This window comes from Oncorhynchus keta, chromosome 13 (genome assembly GCF_023373465.1).
Source record: "Oncorhynchus keta strain PuntledgeMale-10-30-2019 chromosome 13, Oket_V2, whole genome shotgun sequence".
NCBI classification, from domain to species: domain Eukaryota; kingdom Metazoa; phylum Chordata; class Actinopteri; order Salmoniformes; family Salmonidae; genus Oncorhynchus; species Oncorhynchus keta.
The window spans coordinates 39468310-39491360 of NC_068433.1; the positions used below are offsets into that span (position 1 = coordinate 39468310).

Below are 23051 nucleotides of genomic sequence, written 5' to 3' on the forward strand. Positions count from 1 at the left end.
TGCCACTGACACGGCCTGCAACGAAAACATGCGGTCTCTCCTTCACTGCAGCCGAGGTGAGTAAGACATTTAAACGTGCTAACCCTCGCAAGGCTGCAGGCCCAGACGGCATCCCCAGCCGCGCCCTCAGAGCATGCGCAGACCAGCTGGCCGGTGTGTTTACGGACATATTCAATCAATCCCTATACCAGTCTGCTGTTCCCACATGCTTCAAGAGGGCCACCATTGTTCCTGTTCCCAAGAAAGCTAAGGTAACTGAGCTAAACGACTACCGCCCGTAGCACTCACTTCCGTCATCATGAAGTGCTTTGAGAGACTAGTCAAGGACCATATCACCTCCACCCTACCTGACACCCTAGACCCACTCCAATTTGCTTACCGCCCAAATAGGTCCACAGACGATGCAATCTCAACCACACTGCACACTGCCCTAACCCACCTGGACAAGAGGAATACCTATGTGAGAATGCTGTTCATCGACTACAGCTCGGCATTCAACACCATAGTACCCTCCAAGCTCGTCATCAAGCTCGAGACCCTGGGTCTCGACCCCGCCCTGTGCAACTGGGTACTGGACTTCCTGACGGGCCGCCCCCAGGTGGTGAGGGTAGGCAACAACATCTCCTCCCCGCTGATCCTCAACACGGGGCCCCACAAGGGTGCGTTCTGAGCCCTCTCCTGTACTCCCTGTTCACCCACGACTGCGTGGCCACGCACGCTCCAACTCAATCATCAAGTTTGCGGACGACACAACAGTGGTAGGCTTGATTACCAACAACGACGAGACGGCCTACAGGGAGGAGGTGAGGGCCCTCGGAGTGTGGTGTCAGGAAAATAACCTCACACTCAACGTCAACAAAACTAAGGAGATGATTGTGGACTTCAGGAAACAGCAGAGGGAACACCCCCTATCCACATCGATGGAACAGTAGTGGAGAGGTTGGCAAGTTTTAAGTTCCTCGGCATACAGACAAACTGAATTGGTCCACTCACACTGACAGCGTCGTGAAGAAGGCGCAGCAGCGCCTCTTCAACCTCAGGAGGCTGAAGAAATTCGGCTTGTCACCAAAAGCACTCACAAACTTCTACAGATGCACAATCGAGAGCATCCTGTCGGGCTGTATCACCGCCTGGTACGGCAACTGCTCCGCCCTCAACCGTAAGGCTCTCCAGAGGGTAGTGAGGTCTGCACAACGCATCACCGGGGCAAACTACCTGCCCTCCAGGACACCTACACCACCCGATGTTACAGGAAGGCCATAAAGATCATCAAGGACATCAACCACCCGAACCACTGCCTGTTCACCCCGCTATCATCCAGAAGGCGAGGTCAGTACAGGTGCATCAAAGCTGGGACCGAGAGACTGAAAAACAGCTTCTATCTCAAGGCCATCAGACTGTTAAACAGCCACCACTAACATTGAGTGGCTGCTGCCAACACACTGTCATTGACACTGACCCAACTCCAGCCACTTTAATAATGGGAATTGATGGGAAATGATGTAAATATATCACTAGCCACTTTAAACAATGCTACCTTATATAATGTTACTTAACCTACATTATTCATCTCATATGCATACGTATATACTGTACTCTACATCATCGACTGCATCCTTATGTAATACATGTATCACTAGCCACTTTAACTATGCCACTTTGTTTACTTTGTCTACATACTCATCTCATATGTATATACTGTACTCGATACCATCTACTGTATGCTGCTCTGTACCATCACTCATTCATATATCCTTATGTACATATTCTTTATCCCCTTACACTGTGTATAAGACAGTAGTTTTGGAATTGTTAGTTAGATTACTTGTTGGTTATCACTGCATTGTCGGAACTAGAAGCACAAGCATTTCGCTACACTCGCATGAACATCTGCTAACCATGTGTATGTGACAAATAAAATTTGATTTGATTTGATTTTTCATCACCATGGTAATCTTCTGATTATCTCTTGGCATCATGAATGTTAAATTACAAAAACACCATTCCTTATTCACAATCTATAAATAGACCTATACCAAAGGGGGCGGGGACAATTTTGCTTACCTTTTTAAGTTTGGGATAAAAAAAAAATTAAAAAGATATCACGCATTCTCACACTACCTGATCTCCACGGAGACCTTGTGTGGAATGCACATGTCAGACAATACTATCCTGAATAGGTTGTAAAAAAAGGGCTGGAGTCTAGAGTGTAGACTTCATAAACATTATCCATAATATAATATAATATAATTATTATTATTATTATATTATTATATATCATAATAAATGTATACAAATTAAAACCAGTGATCTCTTTATTTAGAAAATACAGAATATGAAGGACAGAATCATTTTACAAGTTTCAACTCTGTGTCTTTCAACAGAATAATACCTTTGTACAAGACAGTGATTGTACATACCCCTGAACAAAATCAAGATTATTATTACAGTCAACTAGAAGTATGACAAAAACACAAATAGAAATATCCAAACACTGCAAAACACATCTAGGAACACTTCCTCCAACTGTGCCAGAACTCAACAAACATGCATACATACATGTACTGTAGAGTATTTCCAGTGATTGTACAATTTCAGGTAGAAAAAGAGATATTGCGTTGTTTTGAATGAGAGGTGCTCTGAGTAAGGCATTCATTCCTAATCAAAACTGCCACTCATTACTTTGTCACATGAGGTTAGGGTTTCTGAAAAAAGTTGTAACTGCAACAAAAGTGTAAAGAAATGATCAACATTGTGTTGGGTTACTCTTTGTGCCAATCCAATTGTAGACTACTTTTCAATGCTTAGATTGTTATTACCATGTTATTGCAAGTAAACTAGTTGCATTCATACTTACATACTGTATAGGTAGTGAGGAGGAAGCCATAGTTGTACAACCTGAACTTTAGAATTATTGTACATACTGAAAACCTGAGAACCTCAAGCGAAGCAGTTATTTAAAAAAAAATTGCATTCAAGAAAACCCAGAACTAAAAGGTCAAATGACATTCTCTTCACCTGTGTGGGACAAACTTGACATGACTTTTGAGACATACCCCAGATTGTGCTGACTCAGACAAGAATGTAGGTGCATTTACCAAAACAGCCTACATATACCAAATGGTGAGTGAGAGTACCTTTTGAATATGTGTTCTAAAAACAGAAATTTAACAAGTCACATTTTGAAATATTGTATCAAATTTCAGAATACACTTTTAAATAGGACACATTCAAACAGAAAGATAAAAACTGCAGCCATGCAGACTTAGTTTCCTCGAAGAAGCACAATTCAGTTACACAATCATTGTTCAATACAAAGATAATACAACCAAGTACATCTCCACCGCCTACACAAATTCTCCAGAGAGAGACACTAACGTCTACACTAGATAGTAGGAAAAAGTTCCCATGATCATGTCTTATGTGCTTGCGTCAGAGAATGTTCCATAACCTTGAGAGAAAGTTACAGGACACTCACCAGAGAATACTTACTGGCCTTGACAGCCCAGGGTAGTTCTACTTTACAGTGAAATACATTGACAAGACAACAGATCTCATAAAAATCAACACCATTGTGTGACAACTACTGTGTATTCAGCGAGGGAGAGCATAGCCTCACAAGGACACTTGTAGCCCTTCAGTCGTTGTGCGGTTATTCACGGTTGGCTGCCGTGCTGCTCTGTGGAAGTTGAGGTGGCCTGAGGGCTTAACCAACACAGCCATTACACATTTGGGAGGACAGAGAGTGAAGTACACAGGACTTCAGGGTCCCAGAGGGAGTCAGGGACACTATCATCGATTTACCCAGAGACTGCCTCCCCACGTTGGGCCGATGAACCCCCTCAAGCCTCCAAATCCCTGGTCAAACCCTTCAGCTTAGCCTCAAAAGGTTTGCCTGTGTCCTTATCCTTTATTTTCTCTCGATCTGGCGTAAGGCTTCACAGACCTTTATAAACATAAATTAACTACCACATACTACTAACAGCAGGGTTCCCCCACTGGCTGGCCGTGGGCCGAATTTGGACAGCGGGAGATTTTATTTGCCCCTCCAAATTCTTATTTTTTTCTCATCGTTAGACATGAAAAACACCAGGAAATCAGGTCCAAGTGATTTTAATTTTGGAAATCGGTTTGCCAAGTATTCCCACGAATAATAGAGAGATGTGATCGTATACAAATGTAAGCACGTTTATTATCTTTGTAAAATACTGTGTCTACAAATTATTTGTAATTATGTTTCAGCACCCTGACCATCCGCTGAAGAAGTTTTAAAAAAAATCCCGCAGCTGAATCTAGTTTATGATCAATGACTTACAGGAATATCTGTTTGTGATTATACAAATGAAAATACTATTCATCTAGAAAGGGGAAATGTTAAATTCACCCAAAACGGGATTTTCCTGTGTTTTATATATATTTCCACACATAGGTTGGAATAATACTGTGAAATTGTGAAAATGCCCTTTAAATGTAACAGCTTGAGAAATTCCTCTTTGCTATTTTAATTGAAAACAATCACAGTAAGGTAACTAATCGTTAGCCTGTTAATACACAGTACTTTCTTTACAAATAGGCATTTATTTTCTAGAAATATCTACCACAATATCTGCAGCTATGAAATTTACATACCGAAACATAATGGCTGTGATCATGAATAAATACACATGTAAAACATTACAACATAAACTAAAGATAGTGCCAGTACCTCAAATGTACATCATCATGATAAAAAAAGAGGACATGCCATGGATATGAAATTCATTATTCCACAAAGCACAGAATCCAACCAAATTGAGTGAGAAAAAAATGTACTGGTGGTTATAGTGGACATAGTGAGTGGTTGGATTGGTTGTCGTGACTAACAGAATAATAACAGTATTCCACATAGTTGTACTGTAAGAGCCTGCTCCTGCCAAGTTGCCATGACATCATTATTACAGTCTATACCATTACTGTACAATTTCTGCATGGATACAGGTGATTACAAAACATATGTTCTATTTCTGCCACATATTTACATGAAGATCACAGTAGTCGTAGGCTTGTGTCCCTGGTATGCGTGTCCTCCCCCCCTCACCGGGCCGGTTGTAGTAGACCCTCCCATTGGATAGGCTGTGAAAACACCTCTCTCTCCAGCCACATTTCATAGCTGTAGTGGAAGTCCTCCGGCAGCTCAACGCGCTGGCCCAGAACGCTTTGCAGGCAGTTGTCCACCGGGGCGAACTCGCCGTTCTGGTTCTTGTCGTAGCGACGGCTGTTGAACTTCTCGATGCTCTCCCTCAGGGCGCACTCCTCCGCCTGGAAGTCCCACGGCCGCGCGTCGATATCTGGAGGACAAAAGAACAGCAGAGTTTTATTCGCAGGTCTATTAACTTGATGAACAGCACCACATAACCCTTTCCGTTGTCTCTGTCGATGTTCTGTATGGAATACACATGTTATACTGCTGTTAAAGGACAGTTAAGACCTCAATAATCAATCAATACAGGGAAAAGAGTCAAGTCTAGGATTGCAATTTTCAGCAGAGGGACTTGAGGGACCAGGGGATCTCTCTCAGTCCATCTGGTCCATTGAGATTAGAACCTGAGACACGTGATGACGGACAGGTCGTCTCTTTTTCTCCGAGGGCCTCTCACCTCTAACTGGCTCCTGGTTTGGTTACTATGGCAACAGATACCGGCCTAGCTACCGGCTATCTTACAGTAGTTGGGTGATTGGACTTTCAGTTACGGAGATCCTAATCAAAGGCATATAGTATGTACCTACATCGTTACATTCACATTCATCATCACATTCTGATTCGTTGCATCGCTTTCACATCTCCTACACACCAGTGAATTAAGAGTTGACTTCAGGTATGCGTTCAAAAGGTTATTTGCATCTTTACCGTTGCCATAGGCCCAGTCGTCATTGAGCCTGTGTCGTACTTTCTGGTAGATGGCTGACATGGTCTTCATGTTGCTCTTCCTCCACTGGCGGCCCAGGTACTTGGTCTGGATCTTGAGCAGCTTGAGGACATACAGCTGCATCATGGCCTGTTTGACCTTCAGCGCCCTCTTCAGGATGGGAGCAGACTTGAACACCACCAGCATCTGAGAGAGGAGGAGGCGGTGGAAGGGAAGGACACAGTGCATCTCAAAAGTGTCCCGACAAGCCTGTACACCCTAGGCACTCTTGTAGATCTGAAAGAATCTGATAGGTTCTACAAGTGGGCACTGAATAAGGGACACATTATTCAAGTCTCTCTCACCATGGTCCTGGAGTGTTTCCACTTAGTCAGCTTGTTGAGGATCCTCAGAAGGTTGATGCAGGAGAAGAGATTACGCCAGCAGAACTGATTACGGTCTCCAGCTTCCTACAATCACAGGAAAAGAAAGGGTTAGGAGAATTGAAACGCCCACAAAGAACACATACTGTATATAACGGCCTACTATTTAGGACGGGGTAGCCGGACACGGCCAGTGTCTAATCCCAGCCAACAGATAAATCCATAGCCAGGTCTTTAACATTAGAACAGTCTGATGTAAACACATGGGTTTGTGATCTGGACTCACCAAGCTCTCAGCCGTGAGCTCAGGCATCTCGTGGACCACACAGTGAGGGAAGTCCAGCACACATATACTACAATAAGAGCACACAGAGATCGCGCACACACACACACACACACACACACACACACACACACACACACACACACGATTATTTACAGCCCATCTTTCTGTCAACAGTGGTGTTACACCTGTCATTGAGGTGAGAGACACATTTTACCATCCACACCTGAACCCCCTGTGTTTTGGCACATCCACCTCTACTTCTTTTATGAGCAGGAAACACATACCTGGCAGACAGAAGCCATGCCTTTATGTGGGTGCAGATGCACCTCTGGCACTGTGGCAGAAACTAAGTGGTAGTCAGCGAGTCCTACCTGTTTTTGGCACTGATGTAAGACAGGATGTTCTGGTTGAAGAACTTGAGGATGAGTGGGATGCAGTTAGCGAACACCAGGTGTTGAGAGACAATCTCAAACTGGGGGGGGGAGACAGGAAGTACAAGGTCACTGCAAAGTCACTGACTGTCTTTAGTGCACAGGAACCATGGAGGACCAGATAAAGCCCTAAGTCACGATAGCCCTTTAATTCCTAATAAGGAAACATGCATATTTTATGAGCAGCCTGCGGAGTTCAGGAATAGACCAATTCCTCCTCTTGCATTCATTCTATGGAATCGTTTACTGTCATCAAAAGAATGTTCGAGACCACATTTTATTAGCACAAGTACTATTATTGCTGTATGATTATGAATTCAAAGCATTCCATCGTCCGATTTTTGTGGTGTAAAAGACACTCTGAAATGACAACCCCTCTCCACTCTCACAACGGGGGTTCCAATAAGAGGATTTAGCCAATCTGCGCTCCCTAAAGTTGCTCAGCGCTGCGCCACGGCCGTCTAAGAGCCAGCAGGATAGGAGCCATAGGCAGACTCAAACCCTTTCACTCAGCTGGGTTCTGCAGTTGCATTAATAAGTCTTTGTAACAAGCTTCATTTTGACAGCTGGTAGTGGGAAATAAAAGTGAAAGTAATCATTTTGGGCAGTAGATGGCGCTACTATAATTTTACATCCAGCTATGTTTCATCTATCATCCTTTGAAAAATGGGGAACTAAGCTCCATTTGTTCATGTAGGATTTGACAGAATAGTCCTGACCTGCTGCAAGGTATGGGATGCAGCCAGGTATAAGCACACTATTCTCAAAAGAGCAGATGCTCCATTTCTCTGTGAAGAGGATTCACTACCTGCCAAACAGTAAATATTGATATTTTTTAAGGAGCGTGATTTTGTGTGCTGAAGAGAGACACACTCGCTCCTCTCAGGGAGAAGCAGTAGTAGGAAGACGATAAACGAAGCTAAATCACCCCCAGAAATCGCAATTATAATCCTTTACAAAAAGCAGATTTTGGAAGATGGATGGTGCTGCTATGTGCCCATTTCTTGTCTGATGGCATTTCTCCTCTCTCTATTCTGCCTCCCTCTATCCATCGCCTTCTCTTCATGCGGGGAGACGTATGAACCTTTGTGTGCCTCTCATTCCAGTGCAGGATCTGTCTATAGGCTGCCAGGAGCCAAAGGGGTAGGGGCAGGGAGAGGAGATAGAGAGAGAAATGTGGTGGTGAATGTGGAGGGCTAGGAGAAGAGAGAGAGTGGAGGCTGACATAGTGTGATGTAGGGGTTCAAAAAAATAGTTGGGTAAACTGATCGCCGGGTCGTGGTGAAAAAAGTAATGCTTTCTATACTTTCAATGCATTTTTCTGCAAAAAAAATGGTTAAACTGCATGTACTTGCCCTCCACTACACCACTGGAAGAGATATGAGAGCGAGAGAGCTGCGGCAGACCTGAAGGGGTGGAGGAGAAGGGGAGAGAGGAAGGGATGGAGAGCAAGAGATAGAGGTGACCTGGCGTGTGAGGGTGGAAACGTGGGAAACAGAGAAAGAGAGGTAGAGAGAAAGAAAGACAGAATGTGGTGGTAGGTGGCTTACTTGGTAGATGTGATTGAGTTTCAGGTGCTTGAGCAGCAGGAGCAGAAGTGCAGAGATGGCCTTGACAATGATCTCCTTGTGTCTGTTCACGTCAATACCCAGCTTCATGCTCTGGAGGACCGTGATTCTGCCATCACACACACACACACACACACACACACACACACACACACACCTTTTATGTGATTCATAACAACAACTTCCCTTGACATGACAAAACTAATAGTCATTGACTTTATTTCTGAACAAACTAAATTCATTTCCAACTTAAGCCTGAACAGCAAAGATGACTATGAGGGAACAAGGAGAGGCACAAGGCTATTACACTCACGGCATCTCCTCTGGCAGCACATCAGCCAGTATATTGATGGAGTCCGTCTTGGCCTTGGAGGTAGGTGCTGCAGCCAGCAGCAGCTTCAGAAGGGCAATCTGATAAATACAACGCGGGTTTTTAGCTTTCAACCTCTCAGCTCGGAAACATGACAGGTCTAAGACAGCAAATACTTAGTAAAAATCTACAGTTGCAGGCATGATTTTCAAGATGCAAAGTAAGATGGTGCCATGTGAAGTGTCTTGTTTGAGCAGAATAGAATGGTAGATGTCCTCACCACATACTGAGAGAGGTTAGGAAGCATTCCCAGATACAGGATCTCTGTGGGCGTCTCATCCACATCCTCTTCTCCCTGACACAACACAACACAATACGAGGTACACATATACTCATCTTGTTTCCACTCACAAAGCCCTGTTCCAACACTTAGAAAATGAAGGATCACATTTCTATTTGACCAGGTTAGTCCGATTGAGATTAAAAATCTATTTTTCAAGAGAGACCCGGCCAAAATGGAAACGAAAAGTTTCTTTGCAAAGACGCACTTACAGCATAAACAATAAAGCACGACAGTTTAAAAATATAAATGTAGACATTGAGCAGACATGATGCTTTGGGGAGGTGTGGTGCAACACGGAGTCAAAACATTGCCAGCCCCCCCAACTTCATTGTCCAGTTTTGTTTTAGCCTAGCGTTAATCTCATTCAAAGAGAGGAGTTCCTGTCACTTCATATAAAGTCAACAGTGAGAAGAGTCACTGACCAGGGTCATGGGGCACTGTTGAAGCTCCTCTTCCCTCTTGATCTGCATCTCGGCTATAGAGACATACTTGTGCTGGAGGGAAATGCTGCGTTAGCCTATAGTCCACCACAATACGATATAAAGCCCTATGGGAATCAGCGCAAAGCACTTCATTTCCACAATCCATTCCATTCCACTTCACACTTTTTCAATGAGACCATCAACATGGCGATATACTGTAGTATTTCTGTCTATCACTTGGCAGGCAGCACCCGATGTGTAAACAGAAGAGGCTTTTTAAACGGGCGTTAATTAGACTTCACAGATTGACACACAGAAGGGCGTTCCTCGGTGTAAAGGGGTTTCACAGTCAGTTGAAGCACACAATTGATTTCTAAGTGGGATGTCAATGTCCAGGGATATTGACTAGCTGGTCAAATAAACTTCAATACTTCAATCGCCAGTGTCACACTCGATCCTGGTGGAGAGAGAGGGATGGAGGGATTGAGAGGAGGAGGAGGAGAGGATAGAGGAGGAATGATAAGACTGATTTCTCTCCTTACCTGTTTAAGGGTCTTCACACTCTCGTGTATGGGTCTAGGAAGACCGACTAGTGTCTCTGTGTCACTAGAAAACAAACATAACACCACAACAGAGAGAGAACATTCACTGGCACTGCAATAACTATGACCACACATGACAGTGGACTACACGGAGCCTTTCAGATGGTACACGGGGATATTGACACTCACTTTCCCAGAGTGAAGCCGACGAACTTGTTCCTGCTGGTCTCCAAGAAGTGCTCGATGTCTTTCTCTCTGTCGAGACACACACACAGACAGACAGACTTCTCAAATCACCTGAAGCCTGCTGCCCCTCACTAACCCCCAGTCTGTGATCCACCTTCTCACTGATCACACTACTAGACCTACTGTGTTTCCCAACCTGGCTTCCGGGGCTTGTAGCGATACTATCCAAACAGACTGATCGAAGACATACAGCTGCTAAGCAGATGATGCATCTCCTGCTTAAAGCCTCATCAGTCACGCTCGATGCTGCCTCTGTTCGATATTGGGATCTGGAATTCCGCCTCATGCTAAATTATCTCAGCACTGAGCTATGGTTCAAGGTTGAACACACACACACACAGGTGTATAATGCATGAGTTTACAGATAATGAGTAGAGGATGATAAGAGCTAAGACTGGGTCGCTCACGGCCGTCCTTTCCTTGCCTCCCCTGTCTTCCTCTGCCTTCTCGGTCTTATCCACACAGCTGTGTAGACGGAGGCCATCTTGCGAGGGGGAGCTAGGGGACCAGGCCGTTACTGTTTGAGTGACTGAGGTGGGTTACTTTGAGTTCTCCTGAACAGAGGGGGCACTATCAGCAGCATGAGTGTGTAGAATAACAAAACTAGAACCCAGTCTGAACTTTTTATTTTTAATGTTATCCCTTGAGTTTGAAGATCTGAGGTAAGCAATAAAGTGATAGATCCACCCTGCCTTCTGATGGTGTTTGGGGAGCCTCAGCTATATTACACTCATCCAATCCTTTCAGATTTGCAAACACAGAAGGGTTAAGAGTTATGGAAAGGGGCTAGAGGTTTGTTTGGAACTGGGCCTCCCAGTCTTACCTGACTTTGGGGGCCCAGGGCAGACCCTTGGGGAGGGACGCTCTCTCAGTGGGGGGTCTGAGCGGGGGCGGTGGGGGTGGTGGCTGGATGATGACATCACTGTCCAGGGGGTCCACCTCGCCTTCGATGCCACTGTCGGCTTCCTCGCCGTCCTCCTCCTCGTCTCGTGCGTCGTCGTTCTTAAAGGGGTCTCGCTCGTTGTACGTGTCTAGGCTGTCCTGCTTTACCAGGGGCTGGAACCCAGAACAACCAGCAGGGGGCATAAAAGAGGCCGTCCCTTCATACACACAGGGTCAGGCCCTGGCTTCCCACTTCAACCACAAGCAACACTCAGATTTACCAGCCGTAAGGCTGCACTCCAAGACGGTTACAGAAACTCCCAGTAAAAGGTTACAGAAACTCACAGTAAAAAAAACACAAACAGAGCAACATTTGAGCACCGACTCCATATTCAAGTGTTCAACATTCCACTTACAACCATATATCAGTCATACAACACAAACCCAGTAATCTCATGCCACGTCTATGGTTTCAATGAATGACTGAGGCATCATCAATGCAACAAGCATCAAGCAGAGAGGGTGTTGCATTCAACAGCAGCAAAACGCCAGTGCAATGTAACCTGCGGTGGTGTGCTGGTAGCAACTAGTCGTTAGGTGTGTGGTGGTGAGGAGAGCAACAGAGGGGACGGAAGCAGTGTGACCAGCATAGAATTATATGACTCGTATCCCATGGAGAACAAGCCATTTGGCTCTGTGGTGGGAAAGAAGCTGCAGTGAACTGTTGTAAACAGTGATAATGTGGCGGCAAAACAACTCAGTGGAGATAGAGGCGAGAGGAAGGCTCCAGTCATGTGACCTCAATGACCACAGCCAGCCCCGCCTCCGTACCCACCCACCCACCCACCCCATACAGGGCAGAACGCAGCGAAGGAGGAGAAAAAGAAGGGGGAAGAGGAGGAGGAGGGAGAGGAGGAGGACAAGGAGGAGATGGCGGAAGAAGAGGAGAAAGAATACGAGGAAGAGGAGAGAGAGAAGAGGAGACGAAAGAGGTGGAGGGAATAGAAGGTGCAAGAACCAGCCCGAGGCAGAGAAAATGCAGAGGGAAAGTGGGTAAAGACCTGCTTCTTGGGAAAGGGACTGTCTCCTTCCAAGCTATCAACAAAGGCACTCTGCAGGGACACACGGAAGAGGAGGGCGGTTGAGAGCCTGGTGAAGTCAGAGCTCTAGTCTAAAAACAGCACAGTGGGGATTAGAGGAAAAAGTTAAAAGAACAAAACGTGTCCTTCACTCCGCTGGCAGGGGAACACAGTACACGGCTGGTGTGCACATGGTTCCTATTCACATTTCCTGCTGCCACAGCCAGGCCGAGCAATCAATGCTTGTTAGCCTCACGCACCATGCCCTCCGTGACCGCAGGGTTCAGTTAGGCTCACTGTTAGAGCACATCGGGTGTGTATTCAGTCGAGTCTAACGCAGAGGTGTGCGCATGTGAAAAGCGCCAGGAACAGTGTGTGAACAGTATGTGCGTGATAGAAGGTAGAATATGTACCCTGCGGCTGCGGCGTCCTCTCTTGGCCTGCTGTTGCTGCTCGATGAGCTCCATTGCCGAGGCTGGAGGAGAGGCTGCCCTCATGCTCCGGACCACCTTGATGCTGTCCTCAGGCAGGGGGGGCAGGCTCAGCCTCTCTCTGCCTCGAACCTTCATCTCCTGGAGCTCCTCAAAGCCCCCCATGGTGAACTGTAACACAAACACACACACACACACACAGTTTGAGACAGACACATACACACAGAGACAGGTGGACACAGAAAGCCATAGAGATGTCCATGAGCACACATGCACGGAGCTCTATGCAGACATTGGCAAACCTCGTTTTCCAAGCCTGTCAAATCCACTGTGGAACTAGTCGAGCCTGACACTACCGTAACATTCTAACGGCCTTCTAACGAGAGTTTTGAATGCACAACAATGGACGATAACATAACGGTGGATGAAATGTCTCCGTTGCCAAGCGGCCCAGCCTACTAAAGGGACAGGCGATGGTGTCGGTGCTGTAGCTTACTGACCAGGATGGTCTTCCAGAGCAGCATCAGGACCTTCTTCATGGGAAAGTGTGGAGCGTTCATACTGCAGAACTTGGTCACCATGGTGAAGAGCAACAGGGCAAATGGCTCTCCGTTGTACAGAGGAGAACCTGAGGTTAGAGGAGAGAGTCAACAGCCAGCACACACCTACAGTACACACACAAAAACATTTCCTGTATAATTTACAGTAACCTTACTGGCAGCAATTGGCCAGTAAGTTACTGTACTTTCTTTTACAGTACAGCTACTGTAATCCATTTTATGGTACCAAAAATGTTACTGTAATCTAATTTACAGTACCAATTACAATTACAGTATATTTCCGTAATTACCCAGTGGTCTTTGCAAGTTTTCATTTACATTTTGGTCATTTAGCAGGCACTCTTGACATTAGCAACTTGCATTCAACCAAGGTTGAGAAGAAAGAAAAACCCACATCAAAGTCATAACATGTAATAAGTATCTGTAACCTTTACTGAAAATATTGTTGTAGTTAAAGGATACTGGTCTTCAAAATAATTGTAATTAAAACAAGATATCTTATGATATATATTTCACTATTACTGGATAGTGTCAATACATTACTGAGATATTCAGGGCAACTTGATGCCAGCTTCCTGTATTTAAGTGACTAATGTCAAAGAAATTAAACACAGTACAATACTGTAAAAGGTGACTAATAAACTGTAAGAAAGTAATTATTGTAGCATTTTACTGTAATTACAAGGGATTGGAGCAAGAATTTGTATATTACAGCATATTAATGAATACTAGGTGCTTTATACCACTTGCACTTCTACAGGCCTAATCAAAGGCTTCCAAACGGTCCGTGATTACAGGGCAAAACGAATCAAATGGACATGGTTAAATATTCAACCATTAAAGACCCGCTGCCACTCTGATCTAGTCTAGCAGACAACAGCTCTCGAGCTGTGTAGTCACGTGGGTCACCGTCAGCCAGGCTAACTAACACTGATCTGTTCCCTATATACATTTCATTGTTAGGGAACCACTACCACATATCAGTTCAATTCGTACAGCATTCTCACTAAAAGGGCGCAACAAACATAGCCTCTTAAAAAGACACAACAATACCATGCACCCACAAGTGGTCAAAAGGTTTTTGGCGCTCCAAAAATACAGTATGGTACTGTTTTCTGAATTACAGTCAATTACTGGCAGCAATTGGCCAGTACATTACTGGAGATTTACAGGACAAGGTTTGAAGAATTCCTCATCTACAGTATATTACTGTATTCTGGGGGAGTACAGCATTCTCACTCACCTGTGCAACAAATATAGCCTCTTAGAAGACACACATTAACATACAGTATGTTAATGAGCTAGAGACTCTTTCCCCACTTACAACATTAACCCACAATGCACCATAATTAATTCTGTAAAACACATTTAAGGTGTTTCACTGTGTATTTCACCGTGTTTTACTGTTGAAATGAAAGAAAAGTCTTACACTGCACACACACACACACACACACACACACACACACACAAACCCAGTTCGGTCTTGAAGGCCTCTCTGGCAGTTCTCCACTCTGGTCTGTCATCCTCTGTCTGCAGACGGATGGTCTCCACCATCAGGTACATGATGCTTAGCAAGACCCTAGTGGAACACGAGAGGTCAGAGGTCAGAATGCATGCATGCATCAAGACAAATAGTCTGTAAGCTACCAAGGTAGAACAGCTCTCCACTCCAAAAACATAACGATGTGTGCTTGTGCATACAGTATGTCTGCCTATGTGTAGTTTGTATGCGTGAATCTGTAAATGTGTGTGTGCGCATACTTAATATTGTTGCACACCTTTCCATATGCACTCTCCTAGCTAATGCATCAGCCTAAATAACCCTACAGTAATTATACAAGATTAGCGAGGCAGTGTCCTGTGTGCATTAACGCCTTGATCTAGATGGAAAACAAGCCATAATGGCCTCCATTTTCTACAAGCTGATTAGGACGTGTTATTTGGCTTCCCACCTTATTGTCCCTAGAAATTCTAAGCAAACAGCTGGAGGCAGGGCTTTCTCCAAATGAGCTCAATTTTTATGTAATGGTCTGCCTAGCCATGTGAGAGACGCAGACTCAGTCTCAACCTTTAAGTTATTACTGAAGTCTCATCTCTTCAGTAGGTCCTATGATTGAGTGTAGTCTGGCCCAGGGGTGTGAAGGTGAACGGCAAGGTACTGGAGAGACGAACCACCCTTGATGTATGTGCCTGGCCGACTCCCCTCTCTCCACTGGGATTCTCTGCCTCTGACCCAGCCTTGTCTCAGGGTAGTAAGTTGGTGGTCTGTTGATATCCCTCTAGTGTTGTGGGGGCTGTGCTTTGTCAAACTGGAACAGCCAGAAGAGGACTGGCCACTCCTCAGATTCTGGTTCCTCTCTAGGTTTCTTCCTAGGTTCCTGCCTTTCTAGGGAGTTTTTCCTAGCCACCATGCTTGCTTGCATTGCTTGCTGTTTGGGGTTTTAGGCTGGGATTCTGTATAGCACTTCGTGACATCTGCTGATGTAAAAAGGGCTTTAAATAAATTTGATTGATTGATTGACATTAGGGGACAGATCTGGTTCTCATAGCAGATCATTACTGGGGTAGGCACACAGAGCTGCCTAGACAGAGTGGTAGAGATGGGATGGGAGGAACAGGTAATTATCCATCTATGGAAGTCAGTGAGGGATTGACACTGGTACTTTAGAGTCTGGGCTGAACTGGTACTTGGGACTCTGGGCTGGGGGTGGTGACATGTCAAGTGGTTGCTGAAGGAGTAGGGTTGATTTTGTGCGGTAGAAGGATGCTCACCTGAGTTCTGTGCTGTCCGCCAGAGAGATAGCAGGTTTCCTCACTGCGGTGCTGCAGGCTTGGTTGTTACTGCAAAGGAGAACACAGAAGCAGTTTAGCATACATACAGTACAAATCATACCACACCACAGCTAAACACAACAGACTAGAGATATCGCTAATGTCTAGGACCTGGTCAGGTCATGGGGTCAGGAAGTTCTCATTACCTCTAACCGCAGTGACAAAGACTAGAATGTCGATGGAATGTATAGCGGCCGTTTTATGCACGGATCTTATTTGTTTTTGTACATAATGTTTTTCGCAATCGTTTCCTATGATCGAAATGAGCTTCCGGACATCAGAACAGCGATCAGTAACCTCGATTTGGATGAAGATTCCTACTTCAACGAGTCGGCGGCTCATGACATACTGCTGACCCCAGACCAGGCCCTTATCCCCGACACTCGGAAGAGAGACTGCGATAGAGAGGCCGATGTGCCGGCACCCTGATAAACCCGCCTCCAACCTCTGTTCCCCCGAACACCTTTTTTGCATTATTGGTTAGAGCCTGTAAGTAAGCAGTTGACTGTAACGTCTACACCCGTTGTAATCGGCGCACGTGACACAAACTTTGATTTGATTTGATTCTATTGGAAAATGTACAAAATCGCTGGAGAACAACGGGACCTGAAGAACTAATATGCATCTCGGAAACTTGGCTGAACAAGGACATGGATGACATGAATCTAGGTGGCTTTTTTTTTTTTATTTGTACATTAATTTGTATTAAAGAGCACAAAGAAAAATGTACCATACATACACAACTTATCTTTGTGTCTTTTACTAAGGAGCGTAGTTACATTCACATATTAAATGGTACATTTTGGCTGTATAGAGCAAATATTTTAAAAAGAGTCTGAATAAGTATACAATTTGGATTAAGCCACACGAAAAACAAACAGTGTGGACCTATTTGTCCACACTGCCTCTAAGACGTAGCTGCTATTCCTTTTCATCAGGGCTCAATTTTTTCAATTTAGTACTTTGAATAGAAACTACATGTAACCCTTGTTCGGTTACATGCAGTGGCTTTATATAGTGTTTTCCATATGTTCCCACAGCTCTCCTCTGATATCTGCACCTCTGAGTCAACCTGCCATGAGTTCCTAAGATGATCAAAAGAAAATATTGGCATGTTAAGGATACTGTGGTAAAACTTTGAAACGGTTCCAATGTTTTCCCCTTGATAAAGTGATTCAATCTAGGTGCCTTTTCTATGCATCAGCAGGACAGAATGGTAACATTGGGGAAGCTCAAGTGGGGTGGCGTGTGTCTCTTTGTTAACAACAACAACAATCTCTAATATTAAAAGGAAGTCTCGAGGTTCTGCTCATCTGAATTAGAATACCTCGCGATAAACTGTAGACCATACTATTTACCAAGCGAGTTCTTATCTATATTTTTCATAGATGTCTATTTACCACCACAAACCAAAGCTGGCACTAAAACCACACTATGAGCTGTATAGATCCATAAGTCAACAAGTAAATGCTCATCCAGAGGCGGATGTCACGACTTCCGCCGAAGTTGGTCCCTCTCCTTGTTCGGGCGACGTTCGAAGTCACCGACCTTCTCGCCATCGCGGATTCATTTTTCATTCTCCATTGGTTTTTGTCTCGTCTTCCATCACACCTGGTCCCAATTCCATCAATTACATGTTGTGTATTTAACCCTCTGATCCCCCTCATGTCCTTGTCGGTAATTGTTTCTTGTTGTGCTTCTGCACGGTATGCTGGTATGTACTTGGTTTTGTTTGACCCATGTATTGTATTGTTCTGTTGACGGTGGTTTATGGATATTAAAACGACACCGTTGTAAATCCGTTTTCTCCTGCGCCGGACTTCTCTGCCGCATCTACGCAGGCACTACAGTGCTGGTGATCTTAATGCAGGAAAACTAAAATCCATTTTTTCCAGCATGTCACCTGTGCAACTAGAGGAGAAAGAAAATCTAGATCACCTTTCTCCACACAAAGAGACAAATACAAAGCTCTACCTCACCCTCCATTTTGCAAATCTGACCATAACTCTATCCTCCTGATTCCTACTTACAAGCAAAAACTCAAAACAGGAAGTACCAGTGACGGAAGTGGTCCGATGAAGCAAATGCTAAGCTACAGAACGGAATTTGTTCCGGGACTCATCTGATGGCATTTTCAGAGTTCATCACATCAGCCACCGGCTTCATTAATAAGTGCATCGACGACGTCGTCCCCACAGTGACTGTACGTACATATCCCAACCAGAAGCCATGGTTTACAGGCAACATCCGCACTGAGCTAAAAGCTAGAGCTGACTCTTTCAAGGAGCGGGACACTAACCCAGATGGTTATAAGAAATCCCGCTACAGCCTCCAATGAACAATCAAACAGGACTAAGATCGAATCCTATAACACCGGCTCCGACGCTGGTCGGATGAGGCAGGGCTTGCAAACTATCACAGATTAGAAAGGGAAACCCAGCCGTGAGCTGCCCAGTGACACGAGACTACCAGACAAGCTAAATGCCTTATATGCTCTCTTTGAGGCAACACTGAACCATATGTGAGAACACCAGCTGTTCCAGACAACTGTGTGATCCTCCTCTCCGTAGCTGATGTGAGTAAGACCTTTAAACAGGTTAAAATTCACAAGGCCACAGTGCCACACGGATTACCAGGACACGTACTCTGAGCATGCACTGACCAGCTGGCAAGTGTCGTCACTGACATTTTAAACTTCTTCCTGACCCCATCTGTAATACCTACATGCTTTAAGCAGACCACCATAGTTCTTGTGCCCAAGAACGCCAAGGTAACCTGTCTAAATGAATATCGCCTCGTAGCACTCTGTAGCTGTGAAATGCTTTGAAAGGCTGGTCATGGCTCACATCAACACCATCATCCCACCACCATCCCATACGTTTTCGTATTTTCCATACTGGTCCCCCATGGGATTTGAACCCACAACCCTGGTGTAACCAAGCGCCATGCTTTACCAACTAAGCCACACGAGACCGATCATCACTAAGCTAAGGACAATGGAACTGAACACCTCCCTCTGCAACTGGATCCTGGACTTCCTGATGGGACGCTTCCGGGTGGTGAGGGTAGGCAACAACACATCTGACACGTTGACCCTCAAAACAGGGGCCCCTCAGGGGTGCAAGCTTAGTCCCCTCCTGTACTCCCTGTTCACCCACGACTGTGTGGCCGCTCAAAATGCTAAGTTTGCCAACGACATGACAGTGGTAGGCCTGATCACCGACGACGATGAGACAGCCTATAGGGAGGAGGTCAGAGAGCTGGCAGTGTGATGCCAGGACAACAACCTCTCCCTCAATATCAGCAAGACAAAGGAGCTGATCAGGGACTGCAGGAAAAGGAGGACAGAGCACGCCCCCATTCACATCAACAGGGGCTGCAGTGGAGCAGATCAAGAGCTTCAAGTTCCTCAGTGTCCACATCACTAAGGATCTATCATGGTCCAAACACACCAACACAGTCGTGAAGAGGGCACGACAACACCACTTCCCTCTCAGGAGGCTTAAAAGATTTAGCATGGGCCCTCAGATCCTGAAAACGTTATACAGCTTCACCACTGAGAGCATCTTGACTAGCTGCATCACCACTTGGTATGGCAACTGCTTGGCATCCGACCGCAAGGCATCCGATCGTACAGCCCAGTATATCACTGGGGTCAAGCTCCCTGCCATCCAGGACCTCTATACCTGGCGGTGTCAGAGGAAGGCCCTACAAATTGGCAAAGACTCCAGCCACCCAAGTCATATACTATTCTCTCTGCTACCACATGGCAAGGGGTACCGATGCACCAAGTCTGGAACCAACAGGCCTTTGAATTGCTTCTGCCCCCAAGCCATAACATGGCTAAATAGTTAACCAAATAGCTACCTGGACTATCTGCATTGACCCTTTTTGCATACATTTTTCTGACTCACCACATACACTGCTTCTACTGTCTGTCACTTTATTCCTAGTTATATTTACATTTCTACCTCAATTACCTCGTACCCCTGCACATTGACTTGGTACCCCTTGTAAAGTCGTAACCAAAAGTTGAGAATGACACAAATATACATTTTCACAAAGTCTGCTGCCTCAGTTTGTATGATGGCAATTTGCATATACTCCAGAATGTTATCAAGAGTGATCAGATTAATTGAAATTAATTGCAAAGTCCCTCTTTGCCATGCAAATGATCTGAATCCCTCAAAAAACATTTCCACTGCATTTCAACCCTGCCACAAAAAGACCAGCTGACATCATGTGTTGACTGGAGGTCACTCTGTCATGTTGATTGAGTTCGAATAACAGACTGGAAGCTTCAAAAGGAGGGTGGTGCTTGGAATCATTGTTCTTCCTCTGTCAATCATGGTTACCTGCAAGGACACACGTGCCGTCATCATTGCTTTGCACAAAAAGGGCTTCACAGGCAAGGATATTGCTGCCAGTAAGATTGCACCCAAATCAACTATTCATTCGATCATCAAGAACTTCAAGGAGAGCGGTTCAATTATTGTGAAGAAGGCTTCAGGGCACCCAAGAGAGTCCAGCAAGCACCAGGACCGTCTCCTAAAGTTGATTCAGCTGCGGGATCGGGGCACCACCAGTACAGAGCTTGCTCAGGAATGGCAGCAGGCAGGTGCGAGTGCATCTGCACGCAAAGTGAGGTGAAGTCTTTTGGAGGATGGCCTGGTGTCAAGAAGGGCAGCAAAGAAGCCACTTCTCTCCAGGAAAAACATCAGGGACAGACTGATATTCTGCAAAAGGTACAGGGATTGGACTGCTGAGGACTGGGGTAAAGTCATTTTCTCTGATGAATCACCTTTCCGATTGTTTGGGGCATCCGGAAAAAAGCTTGTCCGGAGAAGACAAGGTGAGCACTACCATCAGTCCTGTGTCATGCCAACAGTAAAGCATCCTGAGACCATTCATGTGTGGGGTTGCTTCTCAGCCAAGGGAGTGGGCTCACTCACAATTTTGCCTAAGAACACAGCCATGAATAAAGAATGGTACCAACACATCCTCCGAGAGCACCTTCTCCCAACCATCCAGGAAAAGTTTGGTGATGAACAATGCCTTTTCCAGCATGATGGAGCACCTTGCCATAAGTGGCTCGGGGAGCAAATATCGATATTTTGGGTCCATGGCCAGGAAACTCCCCAGACCTTAATCCCATTGAGAATTTGTGGTCAATCCTCAAAAGGCGAGTGGACAAAACAAAACCCCACAAATTCTGACAAACTCCAAGCATTGATTATGCAAGAATGGGCTGCCATCAGTCAGGATGTGGCCCAGAAGTTAATTGACAGCATGGAAAAAGAAGCGTCAACACTGCAAATATTGACTCTCTGCATCAACTTCAAGTAATTGTCAATAAAAGCCTTTGACACTTATGAAATGTTTGTAATTATACTTCAGATTTCATAGTAGCATCTGACAAAAGTATCTAAAAGACACTGAAGCAGCAAACTTTGTGAAAATTAATATTTGTGTCATTCTCAAAACCTTTGGCCACGACTGTATATAGCCACGTTATGGTTACTCAATAATAATAATAATAATAATAATAATAATAATAATAATAATAATAATAATAATATTATTATTATTATTATTATTGTGTATTACTTTTTATTATTTCTCCATTTTTTTCCTCCTTCTCCATTGTTTGGAAGGGCCCGTAAGTAAGCATTCAACTGTTAGTCCATACCTGTTGTTTACGATGCATGTTACTGATTCTATTTAAGTTGAAGTGAAAACACAGCATTATCACAACTGAGAATGAACACCAGTGCAGGCAGGATAAATAGCAGAGGAGAAATACAGACAGAGAAAATGTCCTGTGTGTTTGCTCAGCAGCTTAACAGGTGCTACAGAGTAATAGGAGGCGGCTGCTTGCCTGCTAAGGCTAAGACGTAGAATCAGAGGTTGATAAGAGACCAAGACGAAAGGCGGCAGGAGCAGACAGAGGAGCACAAAGACTAAAAAGGAAGGAAACAAAGCCTTGAAGGCTTTGCCGCCTCGCCAGTGAGCTATTTGAAGTGTGAATCAGAGGCCGGTGATCTGTCTCTTTCACTCTGCTCTCACCCTGTTCGCTCTGCTCTTATCCCCCTCACTAAGAGCCAGCAGGTGCCTCATATCCTACGCTGAGGTGAAGAGGGATGGAAGTGGGAGGTAGAAAGGAAGAGAGAGAATGGTGTATTCATGAATTAACATTTCTGGTGAATGTATGTGTGTGTGTGTGTGTGTGTCTCTCTCTGCCTGTCTGTGAATGTGCGTGTACAGATGAAGTCGGAAGTTTACATACAGTGGGGCAAAAAAGTATTTAGTCAGCCACCAATTGTGGAAGTTCTCCCACCTAAAAAGATGAGGCCTGTAATTTTCATCATAGGTACACTTCTATGACAGAGGTCAAACGTTTTCTGTAAGTCTTCACAAGGTTTTCACACACTGTTGCTGGTATTTTGGCCCATTCCTCCATGCAGATCTCCTCTAGAGCAATGATGTTTTGGGGCTGTTGCTGGGCAACACAGACTTTCAACTCCCTCCAAAGATTTTCTATGGTGTTGAGATCTGGAGACTGGCTAGGCCACTCCAGGACCTTGAAATGCTTCTTACGAAGCCACTCCTTCGTTGCCCAGGTGGTGTGTTTGGGATCATTGTCATGCTGAAAGACCCAGCCACGTTTCATCTTCAATGCCCTTGCTGATAGGAGGTTTTCACACAAAATCTCACGATACATGGCCCCATTCATTCTTTCCTTTACACGGATCAGTCGTCCTGGTCCCTTTGCAGAAAAACAGCCCCAAAGCATGATGTTTCCACACCCATGCTTCACAGTAGGTATGGTGTTCTTTGGATGCAACTCAGCA

At 45.0% G+C, this 23051-nt stretch overlaps 1 protein-coding gene across 3 annotated transcripts in view; it reads right to left on the reverse strand.

The window, feature by feature from the left end:
• Nucleotides 1-2297: 2297 nt before the first annotated feature.
• LOC118392315 (striatin-interacting protein 1 homolog) overlaps nucleotides 2298-23051 on the reverse strand; it is a 38854-nt gene continuing 18100 nt past the window's right edge. For 2 of the 3 annotated variants that reach the window (XM_035784183.2, XM_035784181.2), the window contains exons 6-22: nucleotides 16141-16209; nucleotides 14841-14947; nucleotides 13309-13436; nucleotides 12791-12979; nucleotides 12360-12410; nucleotides 11240-11472; nucleotides 10360-10425; nucleotides 10171-10234; nucleotides 9629-9700; nucleotides 9144-9218; nucleotides 8867-8964; nucleotides 8536-8662; nucleotides 6926-7026; nucleotides 6555-6621; nucleotides 6251-6355; nucleotides 5888-6092; nucleotides 2298-5327 (exon numbers count right to left, since the gene is read on the reverse strand). In XM_035784183.2, coding sequence (XP_035640076.1) covers nucleotides 5074-5327; nucleotides 5888-6092; nucleotides 6251-6355; nucleotides 6555-6621; nucleotides 6926-7026; nucleotides 8536-8662; nucleotides 8867-8964; nucleotides 9144-9218; nucleotides 9629-9700; nucleotides 10171-10234; nucleotides 10360-10425; nucleotides 11240-11472; nucleotides 12360-12410; nucleotides 12791-12979; nucleotides 13309-13436; nucleotides 14841-14947; nucleotides 16141-16209 — 2011 coding nt within the window. In that variant the 3' untranslated portion in view covers nucleotides 2298-5073. The remainder of the gene's footprint in view (nucleotides 5328-5887; nucleotides 6093-6250; nucleotides 6356-6554; nucleotides 6622-6925; nucleotides 7027-8535; nucleotides 8663-8866; nucleotides 8965-9143; nucleotides 9219-9628; nucleotides 9701-10170; nucleotides 10235-10359; nucleotides 10426-11239; nucleotides 11473-12359; nucleotides 12411-12790; nucleotides 12980-13308; nucleotides 13437-14840; nucleotides 14948-16140; nucleotides 16210-23051) is intronic. The other variant, XM_035784182.2, reaches the window with a different exon arrangement.